General features: G+C 48.3%; 1 protein-coding gene across 2 annotated transcripts; it reads left to right on the forward strand.

Moving 5' to 3' along the window:
- On the forward strand, window positions 1–27997 carry Agfg2 (ArfGAP with FG repeats 2). Of its 2 annotated transcripts, none has more exons than XM_005003692.4 (13): window positions 1–315; window positions 10471–10564; window positions 12402–12517; window positions 14256–14409; window positions 15710–15875; window positions 16545–16673; window positions 17302–17334; window positions 23729–23849; window positions 23999–24078; window positions 24252–24338; window positions 25880–26008; window positions 26577–26662; window positions 26874–27997. In XM_005003692.4, the coding sequence occupies exons 1-13, from the start codon at window positions 95–97 to the stop codon at window positions 26931–26933; spliced, it is 1476 nt and encodes a 491-aa protein (XP_005003749.1). In that variant the 5' UTR covers window positions 1–94; the 3' UTR covers window positions 26934–27997. The 2 variants fall into 2 exon arrangements, with proteins under 2 accessions (XP_005003749.1, XP_003470016.1); XM_003469968.5 differs by having other exon boundaries at window positions 24255–24338.
- Window positions 27998–28000: the final 3 nt, after the last annotated feature.

Consider the following 28000-nt stretch of genomic DNA (forward strand, 5'->3'; position numbering starts at 1 on the left):
CCGGCGTGCGAAGGTGGCGGAGGCGGGAAGCTGGCAGTGGTTGAAGGAGCGGTTGCTCTTCTAGTCGGGAGGAGGTTGGAGGGTGTGGGCAACTATGGTGATGGCGGCCAAAAAGGGTCCAGGCCCTGGTGGCGGGGTCAGCGGGGGAAAGGCGGAGGCGGAGGCGGCCTCGGAGGTGTGGTGCCGCCGGGTGCGGGAGCTAGGCGGCTGCAGCCAGGCCGGGAACCGCCACTGCTTCGAGTGCGCCCAGCGCGGGGTCACCTACGTGGATATCACTGTGGGCAGCTTCGTCTGCACCACCTGCTCTGGCCTCTTGTGAGTGGAGCGGCGCTGGGGGAGGAGGAAGGGAGAGGATTGGGAAGGAAGGGCGGAGAGCCGGCGTAGGGGGTCGTGGGAGCCGGGGCGATCCGAGAGGCCGGGATCGGCCTGGACGCAGAACGAGAGAGGGTCGCCCGGCCAGTAAGGGTCACCTGCCGCAGAGCGGGGTGGGGAGGAGAGGCACTGGGGTGAGAAGACCAGGCTGGAGTCGCGTTGCGGAGGAAAGGGTGGGGGCTGAAGGACGCCGGGAGAACCAGGGAGAAACTCCCCAAGGGAAGCGAAGGGAACTGCAGGTGGGGAGGGAGAAAGTGTGGAAACTGAAGGCAACATGGTAACGGGGGGAGGGGGGAAGGGAGTGGGGACTTAAATGGCCCGAAAATGACATACACCTTTAAAGGGAATTTCCTGTAGGTGGAAAGCGAAAAGGAAAGAGATAGAGGAAGCTGGGCTCAAAACGGAGGCAGATTTTTCTTTCTGGCTTATGTGCCTTCTGGAGTGTGACTGCAGAAACTAGTTGAAAACAGGTGTGTTAACCCAGATTGACAGCTAGAGATAGTGGTGTGCCTCCAGGGTTCAGGTGCAGAACCTTATCTTGCAGGGCTTTGGAATGCTAGCCTCAGGATAGGCTGCTTTTGAGATCTAATGAGAGATTAGAGCAAATGGGTTAGTTACCCTGGTAGAGAGTGGAACTTTTCCAAAGGTGAGGGATCTGGAGCGGTTAAGTGTATTCATTTGTACCTTTAAGCTCCTTATTACCATGGATACCATAGATCCTGGTGGTAGCATCCAATAAACTTTCTAAATTGAGGGAAGGGGACTTTGCTATGTAATCTGCAATGCTACCCTTGGTACTAACACAGAATTTGGTCATGCCAGAGCTACTTTACAGCCACAGTTCTAGCCTAGATTTCTAGTTATATAGTAATCCCCCTCCTTAAGGGAGTTATTTGATCAGCAGCATGATTAGCCTCTGATACTGGACCTAGACTGGTTTTTATGTTTGCTAATGAATTTATTTTGCCTCATTTTAATACTATCTTAATGCACCATTTTTTTTTTTTTTGCAAGGAATGCTTTCCTCGTTCGTAAACCTTTAGGAGCCAATAAACAAGCAATATTGTTCTTGCATGACAGATGGAAGAACAGAAGCAAAGAGAGGTGTACTAACTTATCAAGTGCCATATGGGGTTTGCTGTTTTCAGCATTGCTTGATATTAGTTATGATCATGGCAGACCAGAAATGAAGATCCAGGTCTTCTTAGATACAGCTTCGAACTATTTCTCTACTGTGTTTTTATCTCCTTTGTCAAATTATGTTCTGATCAATCTGATGAAGCTGATTTTGGTCTAGCTTTTGAGACAATGATTTAGAGCCCAGACAGGGAAGGCTTGGGTGTCATTAGATGAGATGGAGACTTAAGATACCACAATTACTCTATGACCAGAAGAAACAAGGTTTAGGAGTATTTACAGTGTAGAATAAAAAGAAAATAGCAGATTTTCTTTTCTGAAGATGCTATTTGGAAGCGGAAGAACTTACTGTAGTGTCTGGGGAGAAGTGAAGAGAAGCAGAGAGATGACATTGATGGTCTGCCTAGCAACACTGATCCTAGGATGAAAATGTCAGAAAATGGTGCAAATTCATTCTCAGAGTTAGCAGTGATGGCTTGAAAGATAAAACTCTTAATAAATGGGAAGTGCTGACATCATTCTCATTGTTTTTTAGATACTGGTTTAAAATATCCTACAAATAGCATTTCTATAATGAATATCCCTCAATCAGGACAGAAGAAAAGCCAAGGGACCTGGGCCACATTAAAAATCTGATTTCTTTTACCAGGGGAAAAAAAAGGTTAAGTCCTTAAATATCACTCAGCAGTGTAGAGCCATAACTCCTTTCCCCAATGGTCAGTCTCCTTGTTGTCTTCTCTCCAGTGAACTGTCAGACACCTGTGATCTAGAGGCCATAGCCTGGGGATTGATCCTTTAACAGGGCGGTACCTCAAGAGGACTGCAGCACTCTGGGGTGTGTACCTCAAACTGGCAAACTGAGTGGGGTTTAGCTCCTTAGGGACTCGTTTTCCCATCTAACCAAGTAAGAAGACTCTCTTGCCCTTTTGTAGTTTCAGGAAATTCTAAAAAGGGTATTTTTGCCTAAATCTTATAAGAATCACTGAGGGCGTGATTCTCAAGGTGGAAGACTCTAGGGAACATGTTTCAGTGGTTAGGAAATGAGATGCAAGGCTAACCCTTTGCAAAGCAGAAAGTAAGTAGAATGAAGGAGCAAGGGGCTAGGCCAAAGTAAGGCATGGCAGCATATAGGCCAGTAATCCCAGCACTCTGGGAAGCTGAGGCAGAAGGATCAAAAGTTCAAGCCCAGCCTGGGACAGTGAGATCCTGTCTCAAAATTTAAAAAAGATGGGGAGGGGAGCTTCACGGTACCAAAGCCGGAATAAAGAGAATCTGAGCCAATGAATGAAACTGAACTGAAGGCATATTGAGGTTAGTAGAAAAATACAGGGAGAAACTGACAGAGCTGGAATTTCCCTGGCTGTGGCTGCCCCGGTTCTAGAGGAGCCTCTCACTTCCTAATTGGAGTTCTAATTAGTGTAGCCTACGGCAAGGCATTTAATCTTTTTAAAAGGTCTTAAAGTATACCTGCCTCCTTATCCTGGAAAGGGTTAGGAGCTGGCGGGCAAACCCTAGGCAAACTGCTTGCGGCAAGGAGTGATTTTTGCTGTCTGCCAGGTGAGGAGAGGTCACAAACAGTGCAGCCAACAGTGGAGAGACTTGGCTTCTTTGTGGCCATAGACAAGTTAGCATCTGAAGTCTACTCAGTTGATTGCCTGTAGATTAGGATTTTGTGGTGGTAGGAAGTCAAAATTGTGGTAGACTAACGGCCTGCACTTTTATTCATTCAGTCAACAAACATTAAGTACCCTGAGAATGTGAAACACTGTTTAAAACATTGAAGCAATGGTAATGGCAAGCCCCCCCCCCGTCTTCTTTCTTGATAGCAGAGGCCTTGGGGCTGTGAAGAAGTCCTTTATATGATAGGAGGTGGTGCTCAGTGCTATGAAATAAAGGCTCAGTATGGGTTAGAAAGCCGTGGGAGCTCACATGGAGCTGTGATGCAAAGAGAAGAAATTTTCTTTCTCAAAATAAGCATAATAGCTTGGTGTAGAGAGGCCCACCTATAGTGCTCTGGGAGGCTGAGGGAAGAGGGTCACAAATTTGAGGTGAGCCCAGGGAACTTAGTGACTTAACCAGATCCTTTGTCAAAATTTAAAAAGGAAAAACAAAAATTTTTAGAGGGCTGGTATGGGAGCACTCAAGAGGCTGAGGCAGGAGGGTAACTGCAAGTTTGAGGCCAGCCTGCTGGACTACGTAATAAGACCATCGTATACATATATGTGTGTGTGTGCATATATATGTGTATACATATTTAGCTGGTGCTGTAGCTCACTGGGAAGGTCCTGAGTTCAATTCCCAGTATTTTAAAAAATTAAGAGCATATTGAGCATTTGAAATGCCATCCTTAACATCCTAGCTGGAGAAAGGAGAATGCAGGGTTGGTCTCTTTTAAAGGCCAGTTTTCTGATGACTCCACTCCAAATGTGTCTCTCTCTCTCTCTCTCTCTCTCTCTCTCTCTCTCTCTCTCTCTCTCTCTCTCTCTCTCTCTCGGGGGAGGGAGGCTGCTGGGCCCTTGTGCAGAACTGCCAGGATTCCCAGCTGGCTGGATTGGCTGATGTAGCAAAATTGACTACTGCAGCCAAAGTTGAGCTTCCTAAGATCTGAAGAAAAATTTTCAGTCTAATATTGGTGAGTTAGGTATGATTATGTCTTCATCCCTGTATACGTGAGCCCGTCCTCTCTCCCTTCTTCCAGGAGAAACAGTTTCTCAGCTGTAGCACAATCTTACAGCGTTGGTGTGCGGGCCTGAGACAGAGGCTGCTAGTTTCTCCTGTTTCTAAATTTATGTATGTGCTGCCACAATTGTACATCCCGAATTTGACCTAGTTTTTCTAATTTGGTTGTCTTCCAATACCTGATTTCCTTAACCTGGATTTGGATCCTTTTATTTTCCTAACATATGCATATGTTTATATGTGTAATTATAGTTCTGACTCTTCTACTGGAAGATGAACCTGCCATTTGATGCTTAAAATGAGGTAAAAGTTGCCACTAGATGCTGGGCATGATGGGACACATCTATAATCCCAGCACTCTGGGAGGCTGAGGCAGGAGGATTGCAGCTTTGAGCCCAGCCCGAGCAGCTTAGCTGTCTAAAAATAAATAAGGCTGGGGTTGTAGCTCAGTACAAAGGCCCTGGACACAGGGGCCACTCACAGAAAGAGAGAATGAGGTGGGGGTGGGGGAAGAAGGGAGCAAGCCTCCAACAAACATCTGTTTTCAAAGTGATGTCTTAAATGTTCTTTCTTGTTCCTGTTTGCCTGAATGGCCTTATGGATAAGCCCACTGTTTAGAAAGAAAGTGGACATCAAACCCCGAGGCCTCGCTGACATCAGAGATGGCACTAACTTTCATACCAAGTTTTTTCAGCAAAATGACAAGCTTCCGTGACTTAGCTGTTTGTGTCTTTCTTTAATCTTTTAGGTCTTGATGATGGCTATTGATCTCTTTGCCCTCTTCACCTACCCTCCAGTACTGGGGGTTGAACTCCAGGAATACTGAGTTGTATCCTCAGCTCTTTTTTTTTTTTAATTTTTTGTTTGTTTGTTTGGTTGGTATTTGAGACAGTGTATCACTATGTGGTTCTGCCTAGTCTTGGACTCCTGGCAGTCCTGCTGCCTCAGCCTCCCCAGTGCTGGGATTTTTGTTGTTTTTTTGAAACAAAGTCTCTATGTAGTTTAGGCTGGCCTTGAACTCACTGTGTAGCCCAGACTAGCCTGAAACTCACCATGATTCTCCTGCTTCTGTCTCCTGAATGCTGGGATTGTAGCCATGCCCCGTATACCCAGCTCTTTTCTAAATTTTTTGGGACTGAGTCTCACCAGGTTGCCTAGGCTTGCTTCCAACATATGCACCTCCTGCCTCAGCCTCCCAAGTAGCTGGGATTCCAGGCGTGCACCAGCACACCCAGACATACATTTGTCTCTCGTACTTCTGTCCAACTTTACTGTGAGAACAGGAGTCCAACTTAAGGTGGGCAGAACTCGAAGCTGGGGGTCAAGAGATGCTTTTGACTGCTTCTGTTTGTCACAAGTCCCTACACAACGTGTGCCTTAATGTCCCAATCTGGCTTGTTAGTAGTGGTGGCCTCGCTGAAGCCATTTGGTCTCCATGGACCGGAAGATGACCCATGTTCAATAATTCAGTACTTTTCCGTCTGTCCGGGTCAGGGAGGTGCACAGGTACTTTGCCCCTGTTTGTGCCGTCACTCCCTCCCCGCTTCCCCCACCCTTCATATTCTGGGCTGCTGGGCTGAGGTTTACCACACAGTCTCCCCTGCATTGCTGATTTAAGCTCTTTATCAAAAGGGGCCCTGAATAGCTTGAAAAGGAGATGAAGAAGGGGCGAAGGGAAAAATGCAAAAGGATGGAGGTTGAGCCTGAAAGAGAAAAGTCTGTCGGCCAGTACCTAGCTCTGCACAATAGGAAGTTGCTTATCTTTGCTGCCCAAGAAGAACAAAGGAAATGGGTTGAAGCAGAATTTAGATAAGAAGTTTCCTAAAATTAGTGACATTGGCCCCAGGGGCAGGGTAATAGGAGAGCCTTCCTATTTGGGACTGTTAAAAGTGATTTGAGCCCAAGAGTGAAAGTAATCAGCTCTCCCCTCCGAGGAAGGCGTAAGAGTGGAAACCCAGCTTCAAAGAAGCCATCTAGGGTTTATGAATTGGAGCACAAATGTTTAGAGGCAAGGGACTCCTGAGTTCAGATTTGGTACAAATAAAAGCACTTGGGTGCTGGGTGGAACTGGTTTTTTTCCACTGTTGACCTGGCTGAACCTTCTTATCTGAGCAGCTGAGCAGGTTTGATGTTTTTATGAAGTGAAATAGAAGCAAAATATAGGCCAGCTTGAGGGTGATGACCACAGAAAAACAAAAGGTGTGGTATTTGTGGACATAGTTGTGTGATGAACAGAACCAAGGGGGAGGAGAAGGGAGAATCAGGCTTTCACTGGCCCACTATTTCACAGCACACAGTTCTTCAGACGCTGGTGGGTGCCCGGTGAAAAAGAAACCAAAGCAAATGAGAAGGAACATGACTGGTTTAAGGCTGCAGTCCTAATAACTCACTAGGTCTTGAATGGAAAAACTCGCTCTATTCTGGGCAAGCACATTCATCTCTGTATTTCCCTAAGCACCTCCTGAGTAAGAAATGACAGAACAGGTTTGTTGTGATAGCTGAAGGGCAGTGGCTCCCTCTTAACTTTCTTTTGGGAGCTGTATTGGGGCCAGGAGGTGTGCCGTGTCCAAGGGTTGGGTCTGCTGAATTCCAGGCCAGTGACTCACTTGGGCCCACAGCGTGACCCCGGTGTGTCCCCACCAAGTGCAACACACCTAGACCATTTGCTTTCAGCAGCTGACAGAGGCGGCTGGTTTCTAAACTGTTTCTCTCTGCAGCAGTGGCCTCCCTGAGATTCAGAGAGAAATGGCCTGACTCACAGGGCCTGCAAGTCGCCCTCTTCCCGGGCTGCAACGTGTGGCCTTGTCAGGCTTCTCCCTGCCCCCAGACGTGGCTCAGGTTCTACATAATCCAGCCTACAGACATCAAGGTCAGAGCAAGGCTTTCTGTACTGTGCTATGGAAACATCCTGTTCCATCAGATTCATTTGGCCCAGGGCATGCAAATCACTCCTTGCTTTCTCTGCCTTCCTTTGCCCCTATCATCTTGACACCCCCACACACACACACATCCCACCCCCCCAAAAACCCTCCAGTCCAAGCTCTGTCATAAGAAACTGTTGTTCTAGACACCCCTGTTGATTGATGTCTGGGTGAGGTCCCTCACCCCGCACCCCAGATGAAAGGGCACCTCCCTTTTTACACTTTGCTAACAGTTCCTCTTGGAAATATCAATGACCTTCTTGTGACAGGCTTGGGACCTGTTTTTCTAATGTAAACATGACAGGTTTTGCCATTCCTGTGACCGATTCAATTAGTTTCCTTCCCCCACTGCTGCATCCTGGAGCCGCATTCTTCCGGATCTGTCAGTGTCAGACCGAATGACCTCTGCTGAGCCAGCAGTGCCCAATGGGGGCTTCTCAGGTCCTATGGTTTCTGCATCCCCCAAAGTAAAAATTTAGTAGTAGGAGGTGAAGGAGAGGCTCCATGTCATAGGGAAAGTTGAGGTGATTCTGACCAGGCTTCAGGAAGGCTTGGCATGAGAAAGAGGAGGACCTGGGGTTATGGTGACAAAGAGCAATGGAAAGAGTATAAAAGCAGGCTGACTGGGCGTGGTGGCACATGCCTGTAACTCCAGCACATGGGAGGCTGAGGCAGGAGGATCACTGGGAGTTCAAGGTCAGCCTGCACTCTATAGCAACACCCTCTCTCAAAACAAAAAACAAAGAAAAGCAGGCTGAAATTAAAAGCCAAACCAATCTGAGCCATTAGGCAGGAGAAGCCTTGGTAGAGAAAACCGGAGTATCTGGAAGGGAGTTTAGGGCCATTGGTAGTTAAGAGCTGTTGTTTGATGTCAGACCAAAGCCTTGCTCTTGGTTTCCCTGCTTTTATCTTTCCAGAGGGCATCAGAGCTCTCTGATGTTGCTGGTCTTTTTAAAGCACATCTCAAGACCTTTCACTTAAAAGTCTAGCAGCAGAATTTGTTGAAAGGGACCTGACTGGAGCCTGCCCTGCCCCATCCTTGGTTCAGATCTGTTAATGAGTAATTCATCATCCCAAAGAGCACCTGTCACTGTTCACTTAGCACTGTGTCAACTGTCTTTCTCCCCGCCCTCTGCAGTCACTTACACTGACACGTGGGCTGCCATTCCCAAGACCTGGCAGGAGCACCTTTGTTCTGTGTATGCACCTGTGGGTGTGAGTGAGCGTGTGTTTTCCTGACCTTCTTTATGGTTTTTTAGGATTTCTCTTTGGAAAATGTCATCTCTTTGTTCCCCCTTTGTTTTCCTGACCTTATGCCTGACTCAGTCATCCCTGAGTATCTTTTTTTTTTTGTCCTTTTTTGGTGAGGGGGGACAGAGTTTTACTGTATGGTTCACACAGACTGGCCTCGAACTCATAGCAATCCTCCTGCCTCAGCCTCCCGAGCGCTGAGATTTCAGGCATGCGCCACCATGCCCAGCTCATCCCTGGGTATTTTTGGGGGGATTGATTCCAAGACCCCTCTCCCAAATCCATGATGGCAAGTGCTTTATATAAAAATGGTGTGTTATATGTACTGTACATATCCTCCTGTTTTGGTTTGGTTTGTTTTTTGGCAGTACCAGAGATTGAAACCAGGGTCTTGACATTGAGTTACCATGCTCAGCCCTTTTTATTTTTTTTTAGAAAAGGTCTTGCTAAATTTTCCAAGCTGGACTTGACAGTCTGCCTGCCTCAGCCTCCTAGAGTGCTAGTATTACAGATATGTGGCACCGCACCAAGCTTCTCTCCTGTATACTTCAAATGCTCTCCAGGCTAGTTGAAATGTAAATGCTCCCTATGTAAATAGTTGTTCTTGGGGAATAATGACAGGGAAAAATGTCTATACATGTTCAGTACAGATGCAGTTTTTCCCCAAATATTTTCAAACCACAGTTGGTTGATTCCATGGCTACAGATCTCATGAATATGGAGGGCTGATTATAATTTTAACGTCTAAATTCATGCAGGGTTTGGGTTTTTTTTGGACCAGGAATCAAACACAGGACCTTGTTCTTGCCAGGCAGGTGCCTCTGCCACTGAGCTGCATCCCCGGTCGGTCTCACAGTTTTAAAAGCATAAAGACCTCATTGGCTGAGACTGCCTTCCCCGCACGTGTCTGTGGTCTCTAATTTGTTTATTTTAGATGTGGCCAGTTTTAGTAGGAGGGCAGTATTTCTAGACCAGACTAAACCTTAAGGCATAAAGCAGCGGAATCCATGCAGCCCGCCTGGCTTGGTGCTGGGTTCCCCTTTCAGGAGAGACCAGTGAGCAGAGGTGGGGAAGCCACTTTTCCTGCTGTTGTCCCCACAGGGTTCCTGTGGGCAGAGCTGGACTCCCAGGGGTAGCGGAACTACACAGAGCAAGCACAAAAGCCTCGTGACATGTGTTCCCGGCCCAGGCCTTCTCATAGCTCATGGTTAGATTAGACAGCTTCCTGCTTTAATGAATGATCTACCCATGAAAAGAAGAAAGGCTAGAACATTTCTTTTCTTAAAGATGACTTTCTAGCTGAGCGTAGTCGTGCACACCTGTAATCCCAGCATCCTGAGAGGCTGAGGTGGGAGGATCATAAAGTCCAGCCCAGTCTGGGCAATTTAGTGATGTGAAAAACCCTAACTCAATAAGAAAAGGCCAGGTTATGGTGGAGCACACCTCTAATCCCAGCACTCGGGAGGCTGAGGCTGGAGGATCACCATGAATTCAAGGCCAGCCTAGACTACATAGGAAGACCCTGTCCAAAAAAAAAGCAAAAATAAAAAAGGACTTAGTGATGTCACTCAGTGTAAAGACCATGGGTTTAATGGTGGTCACCATTTCCTCTCTCTGTTAGTGTTATCAGGACTCCTTGAGGGCCTTCATTTTTACCTTCACTTCTGCTTCAGAAATTTGTGTTCTCGTGGCTTTGAGACCTCGGGTCTAAAAGGTCTGAAAGCTACACGTCTAAAAATCAGTGACCTACCGGGAAATGGGCAGCCTGTCTGAGGTACCAGAAGGAGCCCCTCAGCCTGAGTTGAACGCCGGGCCCACTGAAGTCTCAGGTGGTTTCGGGAGGGTGCTGTGGCTGTGGCTCTTACCCTGTTTCTCTCGGAAAGCCCCAAAACATTTCCGTTTCCCTCCTTTCCTGGAGTTAGGAAGCAGCTCTGGGTGCGGAGGCTGGAACCTGGCCTTGCACTTGCTGAGCTAGCGCCCAGCCCTGGGCAGGGGTCTCTGTCCAGCCTGGCTTATGTGCTGTTTTACCCTCTCTCCCTCTCCCGCTGCCTGTAAATTAGGCCAGCCATGCTAACCGAGTGGAACTTCTCTTGTTTTCTCCCTCCTAAAGGAGAGGCCTGAACCCCCCTCATCGAGTCAAGTCCATCTCCATGACAACTTTCACGGAGCCTGAGGTAGTGTTCCTGCAGTCGCGTGGAAATGAGGTGAGCCCGCCAGCAGAGCTTGTGCCTTGGTATCAGAGAAAAACCCCACAGTACTCTTTTGGAGTGGAGTTTGTCTGTCTATCTGTCTGTCTCTGTTTTTTGTTTGTTTGTTTGTTTGTTTTAATGATAGGATCTTGCTGTGTAGTTCAGGCAGCCTGGACTCACTATGTAGCCTAGGCTGACCTCAAATTTGAGGTGTTCTCCTGCCTCAGCCTCCTGAGTGCTGGGATTACAAGTGTATGCCACCATCCAGCTGAGTTTCTCTTAACTTTTTAGAATATGAGATTTGTTTTGTATTTTGGGTCCCAGGTATTGAACTTAGTGCCTTTGCGCTAAATTACATCCCCAGCTCTTTTTACTTTTTATTTCAAGACAAAGTCTCACAAAGTTTTCCAGGCAGCACCTGAACTTATGATTCTCCTGCTTCAGCCTACCGGAATGCTGGGATCATAAGGTGTGCACCACCACACCCAGCCAGTACGAGATTTCATGTCTTCTATGTATTTGAATATTTATATACAGAATTGAATGTGGTTTATCTGCACCCCTCTATGAGGAATCAAAAGAAGGAGCAACACCTCTGCAGCCCCCCCCCACCATAGTTGGGGACTTGGTTAGAGGCCTGTGCTGGTCACATTCAGAGGCGCCTGGGTGGGCACCCCAGAATGGAACTGGGGAGAGCTCCGCTGCCTTGAGCCTGGACTGCCTAGGTTTAAGTCAGAGTCATTCACTTGAAAGGGAGTTAAAGCCCTTCCCCAGCTAAATCTGCTGACTAGAAGTTGCTGGCCTTGGTGTGAGCAGTACTTTTAGTTCACGGTGAATGGGTTTCATACAGGGTAACATCAAGGGCTCTGAAAATCGTCCCTGACCTCATCCACATCCAAACCTCATTGTCCATCATTCTCCTGGCTGTTTTCCTTTGTCAGTATGCACAACAGTGTGTAATTATAAATGTGTCTGTGTAAGGCGCGGACCTGCCCATTAGAATAGAAACTGTGAGGATGGGGGGGGGCTGATATTTAGGGACCAGGTGTGATCAAAATATACAGTGAATGTTTAAATTTTTAAAATTTATTCCAGTAAAAGATACATTGCTGTGAATCCCCCTCACAGTGTCCCTCCTTATCCTGTCCTCGCCACTTTCTGAAGCAGCTCTGCAAATCCTCTTTTGTGTTTTCATGCAGTGTGATAAAGTATCCAGGGCTACTGCCCCCCAGTGCCACCCAGTGGAGAGTCAAAGTCATAGAAACCTGACAGAGTGTCCTCCCTACCTTATTACTTGATCAGGCACTGTGTAACTTCTGGCTCTTCGCCAAAGTCAAAATGATCATGGAAGGAGAATGTTGAAATCAGTTTAGGACATCAAGGCAGCCACGACAGCACAACTGCAGACATTCATGAAAGACGGCTTCCAGAACTGCTTTGGAAAGTGGCATGAACAATGGGATGTGTTTAAAGTGAGGGGGAGTATTTTGAAGGATATTAATGGCAGTGTGTCTTTTACTCTAATACATTTTTTTGTACTTTTTTTTTTGGTACGGGGGAGAACTCACAACCTCGCGCTTGCCAGGCAGGCACATATACCACTTAGCTAAATCCCCAGCCCTCTAATACATTTTTTAAAAATTAAAAATAATGATTTTTAAAGATTTTTAAAACATTTACCATATTTTTTTATTATACTTCCTATCCAGATCCTAGCACTGTGTTCAAGCTCAATAAATACTGGTGGAAACACTGAAAGTGGTCATTGAGGGAAGATATACTGAAGCTATCTGTCATATTTATTTCATGCTTTGTGCTCCAACTCCTCTGTCACCTGGTCCCTTTTTTTTAGGTCTGCAGGAAGATCTGGCTGGGTCTTTTTGATGCTCGGACATCTTTAATACCAGATTCCAGGGATCCCCAGAAGGTGAAGGAGTTTCTCCAGGAAAAATATGAAAAGAAAAGATGGTAAGGAAGAAGAAAGAGATGGCTGTGGATACATGTGTCCAAGGCATGTTTCCTTTGACAGTCTAGTGTTTAAGTGGTGTGGGCATTACACCGGGGCTGGGCTTGGCCTGAATCTGTTCCACTCACATTCACTAATTTCTGTTTTCAAAACAATCAACGTGTGAGCCAGGTGTGGCGGTGCACGCCTGTAATCCCAGCACTCGGGAGGATTGTTGCAAGTTCAAGACCAGACTGGGCTAGAGAAAGTGAGCCCAAGGCCAGCCTGAACTACATAGCAAGACCCTGTCTCAAAAAGACCAAAAAAAAAAACCCCAATCAACACTGAGGGACAATGCATTCTCAGCTGCTAACTCTGCAGCTTTGGGGGAGACTAAAGTGGCCTGGAGAGATGGGCTAATGGGAGTTCAATTGATCTCACATATCGGGAGAGTCTACAGCTTTATCCACGAAGCTCATCGTTTTATTCATGGTTTACGGGTTTTCTGTTTTCCTGATGAAGAAAGCAACAGTTCCATTCTCCTGTGCTGTCTCCAAGTTTTCTCTCCAGTTGTTTGGGCTTTGGGGCATGTGGCCTGTTCAGACTGGGGGTGACTTTAGAATGGGGAAGACAATACAGAAAGCAAGGAGATTGACATTGATAAACCATGATTTTTGGGCTGGGGATTTAGCTCAGCAGCATAAGCACCTGCCTGGCCAACATGAGGTCATGAATTCAATCCCCAGCACCTAAAAAATAAACCATGATTTTGACTGGGAGGCTGAGGCAGGTGGATTGCTGTGAATTTGAGGCTAGCCTGATCTTATCTACCAAGACCCTGTCTCAAAAACAGACAAGCAAACATGTTTTTGAATCTCATCATAATGTCTCCAAATTAAGATGCTTCCAGAGTTGGGAACACATAGACTACAATGGGATGGGTTCTTTTTTTGTATGGTACAGAGGATCGAACCCAGGACCTTCTCACTGATCTACATCTCCAGCTCCCCAACACACATACTTTTTTTTTCCTATTTTTTATTTTGAGCCAAGGTCTTGCTAATTGCCCAGCCTGACCATGAACTTGCAATCCTTCTGCCTCACCCTCTCAAGGTAAAGGGATTCGAAGGAATCTGATCATCTGTAGAAGGGAATCTTATCAGAAGTAGCAGGACCTAAAAGACAGGATGGCCTGTAAGCACTTAGAATGTGATGCCAGTACCTTCTCTGCACACTGAAGACGACTGAGGAAGAAACACCCAGGAAGGGAAAAGGGGGACCTTGATAGCAAGCTGCAAATAGGACTCAGGATGAGCACATGTATGGTTACTTGAACCCCCCGTAGTTTAAGATGGCAAAAAAGGAGGAAAAGAAAACAGAAGCAGCCTAGTGCTACATTCCTACAGAAAAGAAATGACCATCAAGGCCTCGAGGGACGCACTTGGGAAAGCTGGATTGCCCTTTATTTATTTACTTTCTTTCTTTCTTTTTCTTTCTTTCTTCATTTCTTTCTTTCTCTGGGCAGGACTGGGAATTGGACTAAGGGCCTCACTTATGCTGGGTAAGCCTTGTGTCACTGAGCTACGCTCTCAGTCCCAAGAAAGATTGCTTGGTTCCCTTATTCCCTTCCCAGGAGGGGAACCAGTAAAGAAAATATGAGGAAGAACTTTGACCTCCATAACCGATGTTGTCCCAAGCACCTAAACTGAGCCTACTCCAAAGTTGCCACCCTTTTTATAGCTTGTCTGTCCTTTCTCAAAGGTACGTCCCTCCGGACCAAGTCAAGGGGCCCACTTACACCACAGGCAGTGCCTCCACCCCTGCCCAGGGCTCCATGCCAGACGGAAAGCCCCAGAGGACACTTCTGGGGGATCCTGTGCCATCTGTCACAGATGCTGCCGCCACCTCTAGCCAGGTAACTCACACACCCTGTACATTAACATACCTGGGTGAGGTGGGCCATGAGACAGGTGCCACTCTCCTAAAATCACACAAGGGAGAAGCTGTTTGTCCTCAGCTCTGCCATTCCCCACAGCTGGCATCTGTCACCTGTAGACCTTGTGTCCCTTGGAAGGCAAAATCCAGCAGGGTGTGGTATGTGCCACCTCCAATCCTGACCATTCGCTCAGAGCAAACAGAGGCCCCAGGACATTGTTGGACACATTCCTGTGTATTTCAGAGTTACATTGACTAATGTGATCGCAAATATGCAGTTCTGGGCCCTCCTAGATGAGGTAAGACCAAAATGTGTAGTGCAAGTTTTAAAATGTTTTTAGAATTATTATAGTAAAAGATACTCATATACATGGCTGTGAATCCCTCTCAAAAACTCTTGCTTTGAACATGCTTATCCCGTTGATCTTGCCACTTTCTGAGGCAGTGCCAGAAGTCCTCTCTCACGAGTGCCTTTATGAGGTGTGATAAAAATGTGGTGAATGCTGCTGCTGCATGCCATCCAATGGAAAGGTGAACTGTAAAGACATAGTGTCCTCGTTCACCCTCTTCATCAGATCTGGGAATGTGCAGCCTCTGTTTCTTCCCTGAAGCCAAAATGACCATGAAAGGGAAATGTTTTCAATTGATTCAGGACATCAAGGCAGCCATGACAGCACAACTAAAGACACCTAGGAAAGAGGACTTCCAGAGCTGCTTCAGGAAGTGGCAATCAAAAAAACCAAAAGGCTGGGGATATGGCTCTCTGGTATAGGCACCTGCCTGGCAAGCACATGGTCCCTGAGTTCAAGTCCCAGTACAAAAAAAAAAAAAAAAAAAGTGGCAGGAATTATAAACTAAGAGTGTTCAAAGGGAAAGAAAGTATTGGAGGGGGATTCATGGAAATGTGTCTTACTCTAATTTTAAAAATTTTAGCCAAGCATGGTGGCACATTCCTGTGCTGAGGCAGAAGGATCATTACAAATTTGAGACCAGCCTGGGCTACCAAATGAGCGCAAGGCCAGCCTGAACTACATAGCGAGACCTGTCTCAAGAGACCAAAAAAAAAAAAAAAAAATGCACTGTATTTTTCAGTGAGACCTCATATAGAAGATGAATTAGATTTGTGTTCTAAGAGGTACTAAAGACACCTTCAGCATGGTAGCCGCTCGGTTGCTCGCTCTGTGCTGTCTCCATTTGCCTGTCCGGGCAGCCTAGGGAGCACAAGGGACCTGGGTCTTCTCTGGGATTCTAAGTGCCACCTGCTCTTCTTGTCCTCCAAGTCTGTCAGCCAGTCTCAGGCTCGGACAGCCCAGGCCCGGAGCTCCCAGCCGCCTCTGCATTCCGCTGCCAAGAAAGCCAGCACTGACCTGCTGGCTGACATCGGGGGAGACCCTTTTGCTGCACCCCAGGTGACACCATCCTTTGCTGCGTTCCCAGCCTTTGCGGGTAAGTAGGACTTGCAGTGAAAACCTCCCTACAACACCCGCACCTGTAACACAGACACGTCCAGCTGCTCAGGTGCCCAGTTATCTGAGGCTCTTGATCGCTTCACACTAACGAAATGATGGTTGTTAGGAAGCAGCTTGCCTGGGCGGGGAGGGTGGAGTCATGTGGCAGGGATTACACAGGGGACTGCACTATAAAGCATGAGGGGGCTCCTAGCTCCTCCTTGAACACCGGAAGAGCCTTTTCATTATTTTCTCTTGATTAAGATGGGAGGAAGTGGATTATCATATGTTCCATTTCCCCTTCCCTCTTCTCAGGCATCATCAGTAGCCAGCAGAATGTTGAACAAAGTTGTCCAATATCTAATTTCCCTTTTTCTTGTTTTCAGGTCCCTTCCCTCCCCCCCAAAAAAAGTGGGGGGAAGAAGTTCTCCCAAAAAAGTGGGGAGAGGAAGTTCTCCACATGAGTCTGCCCAAATTAGGCCTTAACAAAAACATTAATGCCTCATGGTCTAGGGGGATGAAAAGCCACAGGGGGTAAACTTGGAGCCTTCTAGTGCCCCTGTCCCCACATGGGACTGGCTCTTTGGCCTGTAGAATTGCTAGGTATGTTATGTAGCTATGCAGGAGGTTTTTCTCTCTACAAGCTTTATATTCCTTCCACCTATAGGCCAGACACCTTCCCATGGGGGCTTCGCCAACTTCGATGCCTTCGGCAGCAGCTGTCCCAGCTCTTCTGCCTTCGGGAGCCTCCCTCCCGCCGCCCAAGCCCCCTTCCAGGCCCAGCCAGGGCCCACAGGTAAACTGCCACCAGCTGCCTCTCTCTCTTCCTGTGGCACCAGCTGTCCACATCCTAGTGTCACCCTTCAGTCATATCCACCCCCACTCCCCGACCTGGCAAAGGAGGTGGCTCAGAGAAGCGGCCCCAGGGAAGGAGCATGTGTGAGGCACGCCTGCTGGGAGAGCGGGTGCTGTGGCCCTGTCCCTCACAGAATGAAGTGGCTGCCGTGGCAGCAGGAGCTGTGCAGTCCCAAGACTGTTTGTGACTAGGAAGTGTGAAAGACCTGAGTCCTAGGCGAACTGAGTGCAGATAGGAATTTTTCTTGCGAGTGCTCTGTGTGTGTGGTGCATGGCCCCCAAAGGCTCAGGGGCTGAGTCAAGGCCAAGGTTGTCTCCAGAAGTCCTCTGCATCTCTCTAAGGGCAAAGGCCTGTAAACTCCAACTGCAAGGGATTCTGAAGGCCTTTTTAAAGCACCTGCTTCCTCCCTCAGCCTTCAGCCATCAGTGTTCACAGCCTCAGGCTGCCTCTTCCTTTGGGCCTTGCTAGGAGGGCGGCTGCGGTGTTGTAGACCCCATGTCTGTGAACAGCCCAGTGACGCACTCTCTCTCCCTCCCCCTGCCCTTCCCTTCTCCACCCTCACCGCCAGCCAGTCGGATGCTAACTGGAAGTTACAGCTTTGGTAAGTTATTCTTCCCACCCCACAGCCTGCCCAAGCTCCTCTGATCTACACTTTAGAGTTCTGAAAGGATCCATGTACAGTCTAACCAGGACTTTGTGGGAGAGCATGCATATCCTCAGCATGTATGAGACCCTGAGTTCAATACTCAGCCCCCCACCCCACCCCAAAGAGTAGTCACCATTGAGCTATTTTATAGATGGGAGAATTAGTCAGGTCACCTAGTTGTGAGGCCCACATAGTGGCAAAGCTGAGACTTTCCCCTGTACCACTGAGAACTGTTGAGCTGCAGTTGTTTTAATTTTATTTATTTTTAATGGACCGCTAAGACACACTTTATATTAATAAAAATTAAAACTCACAAGGAAGTTCTCACAGTCACATTTTTAAAGTAACTGACAGTGAACCTTGAGATTCACAAACCAAAACCTACTTGGCATGGTGGGCATTTAATAAATCAATAGACTAGACTATAATACACTCTCACACAAGATTGCTAGATATAACAGGTAGATAAGAAAGCAATAAAAGCTGGGCATGGTGGTGCACGCCTGTAATCCCAGCACTCGGGAGGCTGAGGCAGGAGGATTGTTGGTGGAGTTTGAGACCAGCCTTGGCTACAAAGTGAGTTCAAGTCCAGTCTGAACTGCATAGCAAGACCTTGTCTCAAAAAGATGAAAAACAAAGCAATAATGATGATTTGAGTAGTTGTTTAACAAGTTTGACCTAACAAGTATAAATAGAACTTTATATAGTTTTTTTAAAAATAGTACTGAATACAGAATCCAGAGCATAACACCTACTAAGCATGTGCTTACTACTGAGCTACCTCTCGAGCCCAAAATATATGATGATCAAAACATATGGTGAGTGTTAATTTATTGCAGTAAAAGGCACATTGCCATTAATCCACCTCAGAATACTCCTCTTACTTCAAACACACATAGCCTGTCATTCTTGCCACTTCCGGAAGCAGTTCCGGAAGTCCTCTTTCTTAAGTGTTTTCAGTTGCAGTGACATGGCTGCCTCAGTACCTGAATCAATTCACAGCATTTACTTTTCATGGTTATTTAGCTTTGAGGAATATCCCAGAGTTGTACAGTGCCAGATTGAGTGAATGAGGTAGATGCAGACACACCGTAATTTTTTAAGAACTCAAAGTATATTTTATTTAGCATATTTTTAAATAATAAAAATAAGCCAGGCGTGGTGGTGCATGCCTGTAATCCCCCCACTTGGGAGGCTGAGGCAGGAAGTTCGAGACCAACCTGGGCTCAGTGAGCTCAAGTCCAGCCTGAACTGCATAATGAGACCCTGTCTCAAAAAGATAAAAACAATAATAAGTGGTAAGTTGGTAGATTTTGTTTGATTTTTGTAGTTATTTAAACTCGTGTAAAATTTAGAAATGAAATTTAAAATGTAAAATATGTTTATCCTAAAGTTTTAATTTATTCAGTGTAAATATTTGCTACATGCCTGGCAGTACACTAGATACTGAGAATATAAATGTGAAAATTATGAATTTTGACACCTAAGAGATACTGTAGGAGACCAGTCTACACCAGTCCCAGGCCACCCATGGGGAACCAGCCCACTCTGGTCTTTCCCTACCCAAGTACCACTTGTAGGGACCTGGTCCTGCTAGTTTGTCACCTAACCTGAGGGAGAACGAGGGTGAAAGACAGACACAGATTTAGTTTAGCGTGCAGGCAGCCAGGAGGTCTTGCCTCTAATGGGCAGAGGGGCCTGAGAATGTGGCTCACCCTGCTTTTATTCCCTGGAGCATGTGAAGCAATTAAATTTCACAGGATTCCTCTGCTGACCACGATCCGTTAGTGCCACCCAGTAAACACCCTGATCTCAGCCGTGCTGACTTTTCCTTTGTGCTTCACAGAGGGGGCCAACCAGCCACAGTTTTCATCTGGTCTCCCACAAGATATTATTCCTTTTTCTCACCAAATGTTTTTATTTATTTTCTTTGATAGAAACTGCCATAATTGTTTGATCAACATAAGGAAAGCATAATCTAAGACAGTGGATGTTTAAATTTAAAATTATAGTTAAATTGTCATTAATTTCCCTTAAAATACTCACAACATCCTCCCCCTAGATTCAGACACACTCATCCCGTTGTTCTTGGAAATGTATCTTTTTTTTGATTGCTTTATTTTTTGAGACAAGATCTCACAATACAGTTCAGGCTGACCTTGAAAGCTCACTATGTAGCCAAGGCAGGTCTCAGACTCAGCCTCCTAAGTGCTGGGATTACAGGTGCACCACACCCAGTTTAGCAGTGTGTCTTTTATTGTACTAAATTTAAACATTATTTATCTAAGCTTGGTGGCATACACCTTGGGAGGCTAGGATAGGAGAAATGCCATGAGTTTGAGGCCAGCCTGGCCTACGTAATGAGTTCAAGCGTGCACTACAAAGGGTGTGGTGGTGCATGCCCATCTCAGGAAACCTAAATAAAGGGCCTAGGATATAGCTCAGCAGCACAGCACCTGCCTGGCAAGCAGAGGTTAATGAATTCAATTGCCAGTAACAAAAAAACCCCCAACCAAACCTAAATGAATAAATTTAAACATTATCAGACCTTTTGATCACCACATTATTTTCAAACTTATCCTTACTACAATTTGACTATGTGCCAGAAAACAAAATCTCTACAAATTCCAACAGACACTGCATAGATCATGTTGTATATGATAATATGTATTCTGAACCAATATCAAACCCATGAAACAAGAAGCAGATAGAGCATAGAAAACAGAAAGTTAATATCCAAAGGCTTTTGTGAAACTCTTAAACATAAGCTAGAAAGAATGGGATAATGGACAAGGGATAAAAGCAGACAGTATTCAGAAAAAATACGGAGCCAGAAATTATAGCACTGTGTGTAATCCCATCACTCAAGAGACTGAGGCAGGAAGATCACCAGGAGTATACCTGGGCTACATAGTGAGACCACGTCTCAAAAAAAGTAGACTCAAACTAGCTAATCAAAAACTCAAAGGAGGAGGGGCTGGGGATTTAGCTCAGCGGCATAAGCGCTTTCCTTGCAAGTGTGCAGTCATGAGTTCAATCCCTGGTACCAATAAAAACAAAAAAGACAACCCCCCCCCCAAAAAAAAACTCAAAGGAGGATAATATTGACAAAAAATTTTAAAGGTTGATAAAGGCCCTTGGTACGTGGTGAAATGGACCGCTTTGTACACCACTGGCAGGAATGTAAATGGATACTAGAATGTCCAGTTTTATCAAGAGAGTCACTTGCCTGGGAATGGGAGCATGAGATAAAACAGCCAAGATAAGGGAGTTCTTATTTTATTTTCATGGTGCTGGGAGTTGAACCCAGAGCCTCATGCATACTAAGCACGTGCTGCACCCCTGAGCAGCGCCCCAGCCCGGGCTTGTGAAATGCCTTCCTGGCACAGGATTGCGCTAAGACCTTGCTCCTGGGACAGACCCAGAGAGAAGATGGTCTGTTTAGGCAATGAACGCTTTGTCCAGTGTCTGTTCACCTCAGAAAGCAAACATTCTGCAACGAAATCCAGACCCAGCCAGCATTAGGAGGCTCCCGCCTTCGCCAAGAGCTTCCGCACTGTGTGTGCAGGCAGGAGGGAAGAGTCCCACTCTGCAGTTGAGAAAACTGGCTCACATGACCAGTGACTTGGCCAAGAGTAATGCTCCTGAGGGCAGACCCTATTCTCTGCCCTCTGTGTGTTTGTGTGGTACTGGAAGTGGGGGTGAACTCGGGATCTTCATGCTGAGCTAAATCTCCTGTTTTTGTTTTTTGTTTTTTGAGACAAGGTCTCACTAAGTGGCCCGGGCTGGGCTTGAACTTGCGATCCTCCTGCCTCATGTTCCTTATTCCCTTTCTTCCCCCACTACGATCATGAGTGTTCCATTGAACAGAGGACTGTTGAGGCTCTGGGGTGTACCTCAGTGGTCGACTGCTTGCCTAACATGTACAGGGCACTGGGTTCAAACCCTGGCGTGTACGAAGGTCATGGGGTAGGAAGTATGGAAGGAGACTGAGAGGCAGGTATCTCCTCTGACAAGCCTAGTTTTATTTTTATATGTCTGAGGAGGAGTACGGAGCCAGGGAGCTTTCTGAAACTGCAGTTTACCTGACTGCTCTAAGGCACGCACACTGGGTGGCTCAGCCAGTTGGAGGAGACCAGAGGCTCTGCCTTGCAAGGTAGCCCTATGCGGAGAAGCTGACTAGAGCAGCCTAGGCCACCTGGGCTAGGGCCAGCTCTGCCCTCTAGTGTCCGCAGGCAGCACATCACAGCCTGCGGCCCAGCACCCCTGCAGCCTGGAGGAGCGGCAACCTGGTTCTCACTGTGAGAAGCCCCCAGAACTCAAAGACTCAGAGCATGAAGAACCTGGTTCATCTGGGGAGAGGGAGCCGGTATTCTGAGAAACACCAGCCTTCCTGAAGATTGAAGGACTGGAGACCCAGGAGTCCCCGCCCCACCTGCCTGCCTCCTGTGGTGGGAAACCTGGCTGGCTGGGAGGAGGCCAAGAATGGCTGTGTTCATGGACAAAGCACAGGGGGGGAGGGAGGTGGTCAAGGAGGGGCAGATGCCTTGAGGACCTGGTGGTAGGGAGGCACCATGCACTTTGTCTTTCCTGCTGCCTCGTGAGCTGCTGGTGCTGTCGTCATGTGTAGCCCGGTGGAGGAGGAGCCCTTAAAAGGATGCAATCCTCCTGCCTCAGCTTCCTGAGTGCTGGGATTACAGGCTTGTACCACGACACTTGGCTGTTACAGCTTCTAAAAGGGAGAAAACATGGAGATTCGAATCATAGATCTAGGTCCTTGAGAAAAACCCAAAATTTTATCAGCAAGAAACCAGGATATGTGGCACACACCTGTAAGCAGTTGGGAGGCCAAAGCAGGAGGATTGCCCTGAGTTCAAGGCCAGCCTGGGCTACATAGTGAGTTCGAGGCCTGCCTGGACTACTTAGTAAGACTTTTGTCTCAAGAAAACAAAACAAAACAGCACTACAAATATGTCAGGTGCTATGAAGGACAAGAACAGGATGCTACAAGAAGGAATCCAGGATCAAATTCACCCTGGTGGTCAGGGCAGGCCCTTCAGAAGACAGGTTTCTGTTGAACATGAGGTAAGCAGGAGGGTTAACAGCCAGGGCTTCTTGTTGAAAGGCGAAGCTAGAGGGTGCAGGTGCAGGGGAGGGCCTTGGTCACTGGGTTTCAATCCGCAGCAGCCACCATACAGTTCCTTTGAGACCTTGCCTCGCACCTGTGACCCCGGAAGTAGTTCCTTATGGCTAAAATAGTACCTCCCATTTGTGTCCCACTTTGCAGATTTCAAAATCCTTTCAAATACCTCAGGAGGTCTTTACAGCCACCCCCGTAAGAGGGCAGGACAATAGACGGCTCAGCAGGCTAGGGGTGCAGCCAGTGGTAGAAGACTTGCCCAGCATGCTCAAGGGCCTGGTTCCATCTCCCGTGCAGCAGAAAGGGGAGAGGGATGCTCAGAAGGGGATGAGTGTCCAGAGTCAGGTCAAGCAGCAGAGCCGCTACTAGAATCCAGTTCTTCTGACTCCTGTTCAGATCTCCCTGGCATAAACCCTGATGGAGCATCAAGTGCTGTGGACGCTAAGCACAGTTTGCTTGGCTTCGGTAGGAGTAAGTCTTCCAGACTCCCTGCGTCCGTGGTCTCAGTCTACCCTCACAGCAGCCCTGTGTGGTTGACAGGGTCCCACAATGCAGCTGAGTCCAACACAGATAGAGAGGGTTTGTGTGACTGACTCGGGTCCTGTGCACACCCTGTGATGACACTGCTTGGGATTTCCAAGATGCACTCCTCCAGCTGTTTCATTTACTTCCACACGGGCTTGGCCCTCTGTGCTTTGCTTCATGGATGTGAACCCTGGGACCAAGGTGCCCAAGTTCAGGGCATCAGTCAAGGTGGCTTTCCAAGAGGAAGCGTTGTCAGGAGTGTGCTGAGGTCTGGGGACTTATGCACAGTCCCTGTGTTTCTCGGGTGTGCTTCGGACTTTCTGTCCTTCCCAGCTCCTCTGCTTCGCCCTTCATGTGACACATCAATAAAAACGCACTGGCTGGAGGAAGGGACAGACATTTCCATCTGGGAAGTGTTAAGCCGAACTAGACAGGAGGGAGGATGGCCTGACTCAAGGAAGAACTGTGTTTCTCTCCAAGTGGCAGCTTGGAGCACTGGGGACCTTGGGGACGCCTGAGCTGTCACCTTGCCTGGAACTCGGAGGGGGACATGAGCTGCCTCAGAGCAGCCAGGGCTGCTTCCCTGCCAAAACCCACTCCTCTACGGCAGCCCACCCCTACCTCCTGCCCCTTTCTTCCTGTCTCACCCCGGCCCTTCCTGTTTCATCTCTCATGGTGGCCTAGGGAGCAGCCAGGTGACTCCGTTTGGTGCCGCTCCACTTGCAGCTGCCAGCCAGCCCAGCAATCTCACAGATGTGGGCAGCCTCTTGGGACCTGGGTTGTCCACTGGAGGTGTCCCTGGCAGGTGAGTGCAAGCATTCCCTCAGGGCTGGCTCCACCTCAGCTCCTCGTGTTTGCCTCCCTCCTGGTTCCCCTCCTGCCCTGAGAACACAGGGGCCATGTGTCCCCTAGCCCTGGAGGATGAGCACCCCAATTTCTCTCTGCATCCTGCAGCATCTTTGGGATGGCCAGCCAGGTCCCCGCACTCCAGTCTGCCATGCCTGGCGGCAGCAGCACAAACCTTACCTTTGGAGGTAAGTCCGGCCTACCTGGGGGTGGGGGACCAGCGATGGGTCCATGGCAGGAAGAAAGTGGAGACTGCACAGGGAGGGGAGCAGGAGAGGCAGGCCAGCTTGAAAATGCACAGTCATCCCAGGATTAAGCAAGTGGATAAAAGGTAACTCTTCTCTTCCTGTTTTACCCCAAGCAGCCTACACCAATCCTTTTGCCACGCCTGCAGCCCAGCCCCAGCTGCCTTCCACAAACCCATTCCAGCCCAATGGCCTGGCCCCAGGTAAGTCACCTATACTGTCCCCTTCCCTCCTCACTTTAGACAGGGTCTTTCAGGTAGTTCATGCTGGCCTGGAACTCACTGCATAGCCTGGCTGATTTCAAAGTTGCATGATCCTCCCACCTTAGCCTCTCAAGTGCTGGAATTACAGGCTTGAGCCACTGTGTCCATTTCCTCTGCCCTTTTCAGACTCTCCAGGGAACCACTTCCTCTACAGCTCTCCCCTACCACATACGTGCACGTATACACACACACACACACACACACACACACACACACACACACCTCATTTCATACTGTCAGAGAAGCAGCCAGAAGCCCCACTGCATCCCTAGCCACTGTGCAAGAGCCTAGGCCAGGCCTATTCTGTCCAGGCCACCACGGGAATCTAAAAGGAAAAGCACCTAAGCCACACAAGCAGAACTTAGAATAGGAAAAAACTAAGCGCACACCTGTTGTAATCTCAGTGGCTGGTGAGGCTGAGGTAGAAGGATTAAAAGTTTGAGCCCCACTTGGGCCGTTTAATGAGATTTTGTCTCAAAATAAAAAGGGCTGGCATATTGATCAGCTTTCCCTTTGCTGGGACCAAATACGTGGCACCCCAAACTTAAAGGAGAGGTTTATTTGACTCACAGTTTCAGAGGGTTCAGTCCATGTCTGGCTGGCTCCAGGGCGGAAATGGCATTGTGAAAGGATCTGGCAGCAGAAAGCTGCTCAACCTAGGGCAACCAGGAAGCAGAGAGAACAGGGAGCCAGGGAGAAAGGTTGACCTCCCACAGTCCCCAGCCTCTTCCAGCCAGGCCTCACCTCCTCCCAGCACACTCAGCTCTGACTCAGCAAGGCTGTGTGTGCTGGTGAGACCGTGTCCCATGACCCAGTCACCTTCCAAACCTCCTCAGAACTGGAGAGTTTGGACATCGTTTTAGATCTAAACCATAACAGCTAGGATGTAGTGCATGGTAGAGCACTTGCCTAGCCTACACAAGGCCTGAGCTCCATCCCCCCTGCACTGCAGAAACCAAAGAAGAGCCCAGTTCTGAATGCTGTTTTCATGAGACGGACAGTGGTAGGGAGTCCCCTGTCTACGGCCCTGGCCTGTATTCCTAAGCTTCCGGGGGGCCACTGTGAAATCACAACCCTGCCCGTGTCACCCTCTGCAGCCTCTGCTTCTGTGCCTTCAAACTCCTGTCCATCACCCTCTAGCTGTCTGCAATCCTAAGGCCAAGGAGAGAGGAGTGGATGGGCTCCTGGAGCTCGGTTTCCTTACCCCCATGAGAGATACGCTGTGCCCATGTTAGAGACAGGAGGGCAAAAGCAAGGGTGGTAAAGACCCTCACGACTGCAGAGAGCTCCCCGGGTTCTGTGTGGTACCCGTGTTCATCATGACCGCTGCCCTCGGTGCCGTGGGCAAGATGGCAGGCTTGGTAAGTTCAAGAGAAGCTGAAGAGTCACTTGGGCTCCTCCCCCTGGGGCCTCTTCTGAGGAAATAGGAAAAACTTCTCATCCCTCTTGGAAGTTCACCTAAGCCTCCTGTCACTCCACAGGGCCTGGCTTTGGGATGAGCAGTGCCGGGCCTGGCTTCGCCCAGCCAGTGCCACCCTCTGGCGCCTTTGCCAGCACCTTCCCCTCACCACTATTCCCCCCGCAGACCTCGCTGACTCCGCAGCAAAATGGTAAGTGTTTCTGTGAGCCCTGCTCCGCTCCATGTGCACAGACCATCGGCCTTCAGTGCCACGGGAAACTCACATCCCTTATATAAAATGGCATGCTATTTGCACAGGACCTAGGCACCTCTTCTTGTCTTCTTTAAATCATCTCAACGACTTAACAGTATTTAATGCCATATAAATGCCTGTTAAACCGCTGTTACACTGTATTGTCGAAGGGCAGATGACGAGGAGTAAAAGTCCACACTCATTCAGTCCAGGCCCAGGGAAGAGCTGCTTTTAGCCTGCGGTTGGTTGAGTGTGAGCGTGGGGAACCTACAGATGTGGAAGGCCACTGTCGGCGCTGGGCCCCAGCCCACCTCTCAGCTAGTTCCATTTTTGACCAGTAGGGGGAGCAGGGGAGCAGCAAATCTGCCTGTGTCGCCCAGCTGCTACTCTATGCCACAATTCCCGAGGAGTCCCTCTGGCTGTCGCTTTAAGATGTAGCAAATGCCTGTGTCCTGGAGGTGTAGAGGGAGCCTTACCACGGTGGCAGCACAGCCATATCAGCTGACACACTGCTTTTGCTTTCCAGGCTCTTCCTTTGGGGACTTGGGACCCACCAGGCTGGTGCAAAGGCCACTCAGCCAACCAGCTGGGATCTCTACCAACCCCTTCATGGTGAGTGCCCCACGTGGTGCTAGGAACATAATCCTTCCAGGAGAGGGCAACATGGGCTATCCTGGCTCTGCTGCGGCCCACACCGTCCCCGTACGCTGTCCTCTCCCTCCACTGGGTAGTTCTGCCAGTAAAAGGAATCCTGAAAAGCATTTTTCTATTTTCCAGCTGTTCTTAATCCTAATCGAATAACTTCATTTTGTTTTCTTTCCAGACTGGATCCTCACCAAGCCCATTTGCCTCCAAACCTCCAACTACCAACCCATTCTTGTAGCACTGTGTCTCGGGGGCCTCTTCCCCATTTTCTGGAACCCCCCTGCTCCTTAAGGTTCTGGTAACCCCTTCCTTGCCTTGGGCATTTCTGCGGGTCTGAGACCAGAATGAGCCTGGCAGCAGGCAGGGTCCCAAGGATGGTGGAGGTGCTAGTGCTTTGCTGGGGGCTTCCAGATGAATCACAGCTTGGGCCAGTGGCCCAGGGGCTTTCTCCTTTCTGGAGCCACCCCTACCAGGGGCCCCAGGAAGGAGGAAAAGTAGGGCTGGCCCAGAGGACCAATGTCAGTGTGTTTTTCAAATGACCAGTGACACAGATGACCTCTTCTCCTGCCCTGGGCACACACAGTGGTTCTCTCACTTCCAGTCCATCCAGGGGCAGAGAAAGGTGTGGCCATTACTGACCAGCCTTCCCCAGCAGAGAAGGGCTCCTCCTCCCCTTCCAGCTTTCCAACACTGTGCTCCTCTAGAACAAAGGGGCAGGGTATGAAGAGGAGGAGTGTGGACTGGGCCCGGCACCAGAGAGCCCTGGGGCTGAGAAGGCCTCTGTGACCCCCCTGGGCTGCACCTGCTTTTCTCCATCTCCGTTCTTCTGCTTCTCCAGCGCCCCCATCCTGGCACTCGGGATGCATAGTTTTACCTGCACACACACATGCCTGACTCCTGTCAAGCACTTTACTTATCTGTCAGTGTCATGTTTGGATACCAGTGTTTTATATTTATACATAGAGAGAATTTTCTAATATAGCTTATTATAGAAATATATATATATATATGCACATACATACATACATATATACACACCCATCCCCAGCCCTTCTCCCTTGCCCTTTAATGGGAATGCTATGAACCCCATCTGTGCCTGGACCTTCAAAGCCAGAGCCCAGGAGATGGGGGAGGCAGTCACATGTCCTGACCACCTCAGAACCTGGGCTTTTCCAGGGAAAGGCTTTGTGCAATTGGCTGGGGATTTTTTTTCTTTCCCATGTGCCTCCCCTGCTCCCAAATCTCTGCACCAAAGCTTGTTTGGCGATGTTGGAAAAGAATTGCATTTGAAAGAAAAAGAAAGTG

The sequence above is a fragment of the Cavia porcellus genome, unplaced genomic scaffold (genome assembly GCF_034190915.1).
Source record: "Cavia porcellus strain 051 isolate PalLab524CR breed Dunkin Hartley unplaced genomic scaffold, mCavPor4.1 scaffold_23, whole genome shotgun sequence".
NCBI classification, from domain to species: Eukaryota; Metazoa; Chordata; class Mammalia; order Rodentia; family Caviidae; genus Cavia; species Cavia porcellus.

Coding starts and splice junctions, on each gene's coding strand:
- Agfg2 (XM_005003692.4), top strand. CDS start 95: ATGGTGATGGCGGCCAAAAAGGGTCCAGGCCCTGGTGGCGGGGTCAGC. Junction 14,410..15,709: donor CTGCCGCCACCTCTAGCCAG/GTAACTCACACA, acceptor TTGTCCTCCAAG/TCTGTCAGCCAGTCTCAGGC. Junction 16,674..17,301: donor GGCCCAGCCAGGGCCCACAG/GTAAACTGCCAC, acceptor CCTCACCGCCAG/CCAGTCGGATGCTAACTGGA.